The sequence below is a fragment of the Primulina eburnea genome, chromosome 4 (assembly GCF_022965805.1).
Source record: "Primulina eburnea isolate SZY01 chromosome 4, ASM2296580v1, whole genome shotgun sequence".
Classification (NCBI taxonomy): Eukaryota; Viridiplantae; Streptophyta; class Magnoliopsida; order Lamiales; family Gesneriaceae; genus Primulina; species Primulina eburnea.
In genome coordinates, this window is record NC_133104.1 from 40,414,988 (window position 1) to 40,425,845 (window position 10,858).

The following is a 10,858-nucleotide window of genomic DNA, read 5'->3' on the forward strand; positions in this document are numbered from 1 at the left end:
TCAAACATATAGCTTGTCAAGAGGAATGTGTTTTAAAACTATAAAATAAAGTTTTCATAGTAGAATCTCAATGTTGATTGGAGACCGAAAGATCTTCGTTCGATGAGAAAACTAAATTATGAAAACTTGTGTTAATACTTGAAAATCAATCCCTTCTCATTCTTAAGGAAAAAAACGTTGTTTTCCACAAATGGAGTAGGAAAAATTTCTAGTTAATGGTGCATTTGCTTGTAAAATGTGGAATATGACAGGACACCTTCAAAAAGATGCGACCTATGTAATTGTAGGATGAGGCGCCTCACCTAAACACTTGAAACCAAGACATGCTCTATGGCCAAAACGGACACAACTAAGAAACCAAAACGAATGATAATAAATTTATTATGTAGGTACTACTGTTTGGTTTTACACAAACCACTAAGAATTTCAAGACATCATGTTCACTTCATGGTCTAGTAAATCTGATAATGTTATACTAAGGAAGATGTTAGGATCAAACAATTACTACTAAGCCAAAAGTTATAGCCGTTAGTCAAAGCGATATTTTTTTTATTTATACTCGTGACAATGTTGAGTCCATCAACTTGGGTGTTAATGGGTCGTACTGTTAGGTCCATGAGTCCGAGGAGATGTGTGTACATCTGCTGGTGCGGTCTCATAACCCTCAAATATCAGTTTTACCATTTCTTTACCGTTGCCATGTCTCTAACAAAGACAATATTAGCCGTTAAGGTATGACGTCTCTCTTTTACATCCCACCAAGCTAATCAGATCAAGTGACGCATCGTCGGCATCTTGATGCACGATAACTTACTAAGAAGTTACCCATATCGGTACTACTCTCACTCGTGTATGCTTAATTTAATGCACTATTCTTATTCATCTTGTCCGTATATTATTCATTTCACAAACAAAAAGAGTTTATACATTTAAATTACCGTGGGTATTGTGTGTATAATTTATTGGACGGTTGTTACTTGTGACAAGCGAAGTTATTATTGAGTGAAGAATGTCGATCACCTTAACAAATTCTTCTTTAGAATCTGCCATCTGTGATATTCGCCACAAACAGTACCAATTGGCCATCGACTGAATTCTGATCCTAATTTCACCTGCGACCACACATTTGCAGTATACGTACACGATGGCGATCGCTTCGCCATCGGCTCCCAGTTTCTCTGCCTCCTCGAATCACCTGCTCTTCTTACAACCCCTTTCGATTCGGGTCGGGCAGAAATTCCCGTCTCGAGTCCTGGACAGGCCTGCGATCACCTGCCGCCTCAACGCTTCGTCCGATGGCGAGCTGGTGTACGAGCTTCATTACAGCCATCGCCGCCGTGTGGATTCGTTCCCAGTCTACGTCACGCTGCCGGTGGACGCGGTGGGCCCCACAGCGCAAATCATGAGGCGGAAGAAGGCGATGGCGCAGTCGTTTAGGGCGCTAGCGGCGGCGGGTGTGGAGGGAGTGGTGATGGAGGTTTGGTGGGGGCTGGTAGAGAGAGAATTTCCGAGAATTTATGACTGGCGAGGGTATTTGGAAATTGTTTTACTGGCTAAGCGTTTCGGGCTGAAAGTACGGGCGGTGATGGCGTTTCATCAGTGCGGGTCGGATCCGGCGGATCCCATCTGGTTGGTAACTATCTCTAAATTCCATCTACCCTTTTTCTTTTAAAGTTGTACGCTTTGCAGCGTATTGTAGCTATTAAGTTGAAGATCTATAAATGAAGTTTGCGGATAGTCTTGGACATCCTTCAAAAAACTTATACTGACTGAGAGACGATCGCTTTTCAACTTTTCAAGATATATATGTTAGTCTATGTATTCCGATTCCATTTTAAATTTAGTGTGACTTGATTGTATTGTCTATTGATGTGGACTTGAATGCCTTTTAATATTTAGAGTTTCCGGAATTTATGGCTTATTTATCGAATAAGGATGGTGCAATGGCTGAATCCCGATTCGAGCTTAATGTATTATGCAGTTGGATGGTTGACAGATTTCTTAAGGTTTTTCTGGTGTAGCAACTGTATATCTAGTGATAGATCTGAAAGCATGTCGTCTTATGATTCTTAGTCAGAACCCACCCGAAAACTTGCTCCATTGCCGTTGGTGGTTAGTTTGGGCCATGAAAATTCACAAAAGCCTAATGTCGAGAGCTTCTGGAAAGTTCTGGCATTGCCTACAAATATCCATTTTGGACTTGTTTGTGGAGTTTTTCAGGCTCTATCTTTATTTGACTGGTCATTAATTTTGATTATAGTGTATGTGGGTTTGGTATGATGAATTTTATTGGAGTTTGGTAATTACAGTTGCTTAGTTATTGAAGAAGGACCGAGAAAGACCTGCAAGTCCTCTCACAAACACTAAATTTTGTTGAATAGAGCTGGGATAGAATTGTTATTTTATCTGATTCTTTTCTTAGGGTTAACTTGATGGATGATCCTTTATCATGTAGTGAATTTTATTGAAAATTTTAGCAGTTGTCATTAGTGATTCAGTTGCTGAATTCTCTTGTTCAATGTTGATCTGTAATGAATCGAAATTTTTAATCAATCTTTCTGAAGCTGAGTTTTGAATATCTTGGAGAAAGCAATTCAAGGTTTCTTAGAGACAAATGACTATATTTAGACGATCAACTTGGTATTTTTCCGTACTAGGACTAGGGACTAATTCTGTTTAGGGAACTCTTTAGCCTTGAAGATTTCTCCTTTACTTGTATCTTGTCCTTAATAATTTCAAGTATATCTGAATGCAGAATGATCAATTTATTGAGTTATTTGGAAACATAAAGAAGTCGGTCGGTCTATTGCCATTACCTGTAAAGTTACTTGGAGTACTCCAGACATTTTACAAATAGTGTAGATTCAAGCTGTAATTTTATCTTAAACTAACAATTTGATGAATAAAATTCTAGCATTTTTTATGTGGGTTTTATTCCTTAGAAATGTCTAGACTATGACTTATATTTCTATGTAATATGGAATCTCTTGTTTAAATAGAGAAGAATTTCATATTATAATTGCATGTAGAATGTACCTGTGAAAATATAGTAACAGGAAAACACTTTGATGGGTTAATCATTTGGCTGCATAGACAAAATTATGTACTAGGTTTTGGGGAAGAGATTGCATCATGAAATGCCCAGGATGAGGTTCAGCAACTAATAGAGTGTCAAAAACATCAAGAGATAAGAGATGTGCTAGATGATAAGAAAAAAGGACGCATAGGTGTTATTATACCTTTCGACTTTGTTCCCTGCTGTCTTTCTTATATTCCCATGGGAATTTTGTGCCCTTTTTCTTGCCTTTCTTCTCAGCATCTTTTTGGAATGAAAGAATCATCCCGTTCTCTAATTGCTCATATGTATTATATTTCATTTGCATCTTAATTGAGTAACATGGTATGATCTTGTCATGTTCTCTTTCATTTAGGTTTGGCACTAAGTCTTGTTGTGTTGAATCAGAGTCTTCATCCTTGGTTATTGCACACTGATGGAAGTCTTTCTAGATTACCAGGTAGCTTATAAGGATGTTCATTTAACAGTGATTTTACTTCAACAAGCCCCGCCGAAGGAAAGGAGCCTGTAACTTGGCTGATTGAAGGGGAACAAAATCTGTTTGGTTTAGTACAAGATGAGTAATGAATACGATTCTTCTTAATACAATTTGTAAGTGATTGATAACTTGGACCTGGAGAACAATTTACACTTCTTAGAAAGGAAAGGGTCTAAATGAAACTGATTAGGGAGGGGCAAATTGAGAAGTGAGAAGCAGGAACTCAGCTGTTCATATTCAGTGATCTGAATCAAGTGAAAGTGGGTTTGTAGAAGTTCTATCTATTCTGTTCAGGAAATGAAATCAAAGATAAGATCAGGACATTCAGTTTCACTCCTAAGTTGCATCTGCGTTTGGTTTATTTTTGTTAACTTAAGTATAATAAAATAGTAATTCTCTCACAGTCTAGATTTGAGTTCTTTGATGTTCAGTGGATGAGATTTGGCATGCATTTTAATTTCCTTGCTTTCTTTTCTACTGTCCTTTCAATACTGGATCTCAATTTCATTCTTTTGTATGGGCAAGGATTCCTCTCCCTCGATGGGTGCTTGAGGAAATGGATAAAGACCCAGATGTAGCATATGTTGATAGATTTGGGAGGAGGAATATGGAATATATTTCTTTAGGATGTGACATTTTACCCATTCTACATGGACGATCACCTATTCAAGCATATGCTGATCTCATGAGGAACTTCAGAGAAACATTCAGATCATTTTTTGGTGGTGTTATAACGGTAAGAACGACCTTCATAATGGGCTTTCATCAGCTGTTTATATTTTTTAGTTCTTTCAAAAGTGACGCCTTAGTTGCAAGATGCGGTTTTCATAGTGCCTATTTTCAGGGGATTCAAGTTGGGTTAGGTCCTGGAGGTGAATTAAGATATCCGTCTTGCCCTTCTCAGAAGCTTACATGGGCTTGGCGCTCTCGTGAACTTGGTGAATTTCAATGCTATGATAAGGTATATGAGATTTAAATATCCTGAACATGGCACGGCCTTTTTTCGATAATTTTCACGGAGTTTCAAATTATAGTTCTCTTTGCTCAATTTGCCAGTATATGCTTGCATCTCTGAATGCCTGCGCCCGTGAAATAGGGATGCCTGAATGGGAAGGTAGAGGGCCCATTGGTGCCACTGATTCAATGCAAAATCTTGAAAATACAGAATTTTTCAGAGACCATGGTACTTGGAAGACACCATACGGAGAGTTTTTCCTTCAATGGTATTCAGAGATGCTGCTTCAACATGGGGAAAGGATTTGCAGAGAAGCGGAAAGTATTTTCAGGGGTAATGAAGTTAACATGTCAGGAAAAGTGGCTGGGATTTATTGGCATTATGGCACACAATCTCATCCATCTGAGTTAACATCTGGATACTACAACACCTCAATCAGAGATGGATTTCTACCAATTGCTCGCATGTTTGGTAGGTATGGTTTTACACTGTGTTGTTCGTGTTTTGACATGCGGGACGCCGAAGAACAGCAGACTAATCCGGTTGGTAAGCCGGAAAGTTTTCTCAAACAACTTCTGCTGGCTGCACGAGTTTGTGACATTCCATTGGGGGGAGAAAATTCCCCTGGAAATTTGGACGACGAATTATTCCAACAGGTGTTGAAAATGTTCAAGTTATACTCAGATGGACTTGAAACGCCTTCCTTTTCTTTCAACTTCGTTAGAATGGACAAAAGTTTGTTTGAATATCGTAACTGGGTAAGTTTTACAAGTTTTGTAAGACAAATGTCGAATGTCAAAATGTTTCAAGCCGGCTTAGATTTTGGTGGTGGTGACACGACCCTTTCTCCTCCTTCCGCTTTTTTTGCTGGAGCCATTCTTGCATCCTAGGAAGATACTGCATTCCAGATTTTATGGATAGATCTTTCCATGCCACGGACTGCAGAGTCGTCGAGTTTAGTACATACAGTATCAGTATTTCTGATGTGATACTGCTATCATCATCTTCATCAGCCATCGGTTGTAGATTTGTCATATTTCTAATTTGATTATTTTCTGATCTTTAAATCAATCATTGGTTTCGATTTCTGACTCCATGTTTTGCACGATAAAATAGTGAATTTCTGAAATTTGAGCATGAGTAATGTAAAACTATAGCCTGTACTTCTTTCTGCTGGATTGGAAGTTTGACTTCTTTTGCAAAACTAGTGTAAATCACCATTTTGTAAGTGATGCAAACAACTTAGTTCAGAGCTTTAAAACCATACGTAGAGTTTCTAGTTTTTATAAATAAGCCTCCATCTCCCTTTGATTGTCTGACAACGTTTGTTTCAACTTCTCCACAATTTGTGAAGGGGGTTCATGTGAGTTTGGAGGGTTGAGTCTATGAAATTAAGACCGATAATTATTTAATCTGAGTCGCATAGATTATATTATTTAATAAAATTCCATTCACATTCTTGAGAAGGTGATTTGATTGACTCCATCAATTCATGCACTGATAAAAAGTTGTTTGCGTCAGTAATCCATTCAGACATAGGAACAATTTAGGAATCTGATATTGTATCAAATATGACATAAACAGTTTCAAGCGAATTATTATGCTGCAAACATATGGAGTACGAGAAAACTAGTAATTGTAGGAGGAATGGTTTTTAATAGAACAAAATTGATAGAATAACATTTGAATTTAGAATTACGGTAAAATTGTAATAAAACAATTGCATTTAGTTTTACCTGAGAAAATACAAGAGAAGAAAGTGACGAGATAATTCATGGAAAGGTCAAGACTCAAGAGGACTGCATTTTTCGTATCAATTGAAAATGCACTGCAAATTCCTGGCTCTCAATCTACAATTTTAGCCCTAAATTCTGGAAAAATTAGAGACTGAGTTTAATTCAGTTGACTACCAATATCTTGCCTCTGTTTTACATTGATTTTGACTGGGTCACTTGCAAATTTTGATACTGTTTGGTTTCTGTGAAATGCTAGTTGTCTAATGCTGTCTATCGTGTCTTCCGACAATGTTTTGATGAAAACATGGGTATCTTGCTTTCAATCGATGCTAATCAAGTGTTTTTCCAATGAAATTCCACCTGCTGATCAGACAAGTCAATTATATAAGCTCATCTAAACTTTGGGATAGGTAGCCGCAAGTTCGTCGAAAACAATATTTAGTATCATCTTCAAAGCAGAATTATAGTTACTTCCGAAGGTTTAGGCCGAAAATTCACGTGTGTTCCATGGTTTTAGATGGGTGCCGGTTCATGTCAATTATTTTACTTGGTTTATGGTGAAAAATGAAAGAGCAAGATATGGCCTTGCAAATTAGTTCACCAATTTAACAAGTTAATTGTCCAAGTGGTGTCAGCATTTTCTGGCTGTGAACGAGTTGAGGAGCAAGATATGGTTACGGTGAAAGAAAATAAATACAAGACAATGATGTGTGGCTTTAACCCTTATTCTTTAATTTTATAATTTTATGTACTTTGCAGGGTGTGGCGTTTATCTGTGGCATTATTCATTATGTAACTACCTCAGTAAATTCCCAGCAAAAGTGGAGCATTTCACATTCGAGGTGAGTTCCATCGACATTCATTCTCGTGTAACATATTTTTGAGGTTTTTGATTGAGGATGCCTGCAGACATTAATGGCCAGGCTGCCTCGACTGGTTTTCTGGTTGTGTGTATCTGCAGTTTAAAATTTTAAGTACTGGATTGGTAAAAGGTGGAATCTCTTGTTTTTTGCTCTTAACTGTCGAGTCATGCAATGAGATGATCCAGGAGAAAATATTTTATTCCCAGTGTGATTTTTTTTTTCATCGAGTGTTTTTCTGTTTGTGCTTTACTGTTATGGGAGTTAGGCTCGGTCTGCCACCGTGCACCTATTTTTGTCATTTACATACAGTGTACCTCAACCTGCCGTCAGCTGGTATTGTTTAAAATGAAGTAAAGAAAAACCAAAGTAGAAGTTTGGGATTGAAAAGGTCAATTTAAAGTGCTCTGAATGTGTGCTAACAGTGAATGAACCTAAAATCCCTTCCATTACTGAGATTACCGATATTGTTTTCAATCAAACTGAGATTGATCCATGCTTTTCGTTATGTGGGCGTTGTATAGAGACGTGCTTTCAACTTTGTTGTGATTCCTGGGAAGATGACAAATGGTGGCTTTTGCCAACCATTCTCCTGCTATTCAAGGCAATTCAAGCTCGATTTTTTGATTGGAACATAGCAAATCTAGAAGTCAAAGATCACTCACTCTTCAGCCTTGATCCTGATACCTTTTGGACGCACGAATCTGTTTCGTGATACAATGGGATAAACCCACCCATCTCGTTGCAAATGTACAGTAAACCAAAAATCCCCATGTGCATATATATCCCAGGAGCATAGAATGTTTAAGCGAAGCAATTAGTCTTTTTCCCATACGCAAACGTTCTTATTCATGTACAGATCACCATTCCATCGGTTCTGTTTATGCATCATAATAGAGTAATAATGGATTCTTTTTAGATGTTAACTCGATTTGGGTTTCTTTTTCTATTTGTTTCTCTATTCTTATCATGACTAAAAATTGTTTGGTTATATTTGAAAGTGCTCTTTACAAAGCAAATAGAAGCTTTGCTGCTCCTCAAGAAAACCATTCCATCCTCGAAAACAAGTTTGACAGACGGGGACGAATGGGGAATCCATATCTTTGCTACTCACACTATCAAATCGCACAAAAGTATTGAATTTAATTACAAACTATCTAACTTAATTGTATAATTATTTCTCATATAAAATGTAATTTTGTTTGGTGTGGTCAAAATTTGTGCTTTACTTCTTGTATATTATTTGTTCCCCATAATACGAAGCATGAATGGGGAAGAAAATTTAACATGTTTTTGAAGATCCATTGTATCAGATTTTTATTTTTATCTATATATATATTTTTTTTGACGAAGAGCCCCTTAAAATGGTTATTGCAACATTTAGGTACGTGGAAATAAATGCCAAATTTCAACGCTACATTCCTCCAACCCTAAAAACAAATCTATAATTAATTGGAGGCCTTAGATTAATTTTTAGGGAAATGTCTTATATATATATTTTTTATTAAAAACTAAAATATTATATATGGACTGATATTTAAATTCACATAATTATCACAATTTTCCTATATGTTAAATAAGCTTATTAAATGATAAAAAGTGACATATATAAACTAATAAAAAAACTCAATGAATTAATTCTTCAAGTCTAATCTCACGAGTCAAAAATAAATATTGTATTATAAAAAAAAAACGAAAGTATAAAAAGTTGACCAATGAATATATTATTATTTGTTCTCAAGAATATATTAGTTATTTTATTCCAGTTTTGAAAAAAAAGAGAAATCCACTAAAATTTTAAATGAAAAACCAACAAAATAATAATAATAGTAAACAAAAAATTAGGCAACCGGAGCGGCAGTAGCAATTTCTAGGAAGCTTCGCCGTTGACTGACTAACAAACAAGTACATATTTCAAATACAACTATTCTATGAATTTTATTTGAAAAGAAAGATTCAAATCTATTATTTTTCTTATAAAAAACCAAATTATATAAAAAAAAAAATTCAACTTTTTCTTTGAAAGTAAGACATAACACCGATTAATATCAAATTTAAGACGAAATTTAATATTTTATTCGTAACAAACTTATTTTCGAGAATAAATAAATAAATATATATATATATATATGACGTATGCACGTTAATATTTGAAATTAATAAATAGTATTATTATCAATTGAATAGGTTGCTTGTCCATTGCTGAGGCGATATCATATTCATGTCTGTGTCTGTGATTGTGCTGGTTCTCTTCTCGGTGGCTTCTCTGGCCACAGCAGAGATCCGACACTCGGAGATCCGGAACGATGATCGACCCATAATTGCCTTCGACGAGTTTGGGTTCACACATCGGGGTCAGCTCCAGCTCAACATCACCAAGCTCTCTCTGTCCGGCCCCCCGAATCCCGACACCTCTGTCCTCTCCAAGTTGGGTTTCTTCCTATGTACGCGCGACGCCTGGATACATGTCCTTCAGCAGATCGAGGATGCGGAGATCACATGTGCACTGGGATCCGATTCAGTCAAGAAAGTCTTCACCTTTGATGCTCTGCCCAACCCTATTCCCACCGACTGGAATTTGCTCTACCCTGAATCCGATGCGGATCAGTACACTCTTGTCTTTGCTAATTGTCTTCAACAGTTTAAAATATCCATGAATGTGCGCTCCGCGATGTACAACCTGGAAGGCGGCAAGTCCGATAGACGTGATTATCTCTCGGCGGGTAAAACGGTCTTGCCTAGGGTTTATTTCCTCTTATCCATGATTTATTTTGTTTTGGCCGCGTTTTGGATCAGTGTTTTGTACAAGAAGAGGTTGACTGTCTTTGGGATCCATTTCTTTATGTTGTCGGTGGTGGTGTTGAAAGCGTTGAATTTGCTGTGCGAGGCTGAGGATAAATCTTATATCAAGCGCACGGGGTCTGCCCACGGGTGGGATGTGTTGTTTTACATTTTTAGTTTCTTGAAGGGTATCACTCTGTTTACTTTGATTGTCTTGATTGGAACCGGGTGGTCGTTCTTGAAGCCTTATTTACAAGATAAGGAAAAGAAAGTGCTCATGATTGTGATTCCACTTCAGGTTGTAGCTAACATAGCGCAGGTTGCGATTGATGAAACCGGTCCATACGGTCAGGATTGGGTCACTTGGAAACAGGTGTTTTTGCTTGTTGACGTTGTATGTTGTTGCGCTGTGCTGTTCCCAATCGTTTGGTCCATCAAGAATTTGCGGGAGGCAGCAAGGACAGACGGGAAGGCTGCTGTGAATTTGATGAAGTTGACTTTATTTAGGCAGTATTACATTGTGGTTATATGCTACATATACTTTACGCGTGTCGTGGTTTATGCACTGGAGACTATTACTTCATATAAGTACCTCTGGACTAGCATTGTGGCATGGGGAGTTGGCTACACTGGGATTCTATGTATTCACGGGGTACAAGTTCAAGCCTGAGGCTCACAATCCATATTTTGTTATTGATGATGAGGAAGAGGACGCAGCAGCTGAGCAATTGAAGCTTGATGATGAGTTTGAGTTGTGAGCTGCCCATAATGTGCAGGATATTTGGAGAAGATTGAGGTTGTTGTCACGTTATGTGCTTTTTTCTTTCTTTCTCATTTTAGGTGCTTTTATACACTTGAATCAGTAGTGTAATTTCACAGGCTTCAAGACCACCTCTAAGTGTCGTTGATAAAAGTCCTTGGACCAGCAGATGATAATGCCCATCGATTTAATATAAATGTGGTTCATCGCTC

General features: G+C 37.3%; 1 protein-coding gene and 1 pseudogene across 1 annotated transcript; both read left to right on the forward strand.

Moving 5' to 3' along the window:
- Window positions 1-992: 992 nt before the first annotated feature.
- Window positions 993-5,681, forward strand: LOC140828915 (beta-amylase 1, chloroplastic-like). The gene is made up of 4 exons (XM_073191793.1): window positions 993-1,629; window positions 4,080-4,290; window positions 4,399-4,515; window positions 4,611-5,681. The coding sequence occupies exons 1-4, from the start codon at window positions 1,145-1,147 to the stop codon at window positions 5,397-5,399; spliced, it is 1,602 nt and encodes a 533-aa protein (XP_073047894.1). The 5' UTR covers window positions 993-1,144; the 3' UTR covers window positions 5,400-5,681.
- A 3,603-nt stretch (window positions 5,682-9,284) lies between these two features.
- Window positions 9,285-10,858, forward strand: LOC140828916 (protein CANDIDATE G-PROTEIN COUPLED RECEPTOR 7-like; annotated as a pseudogene).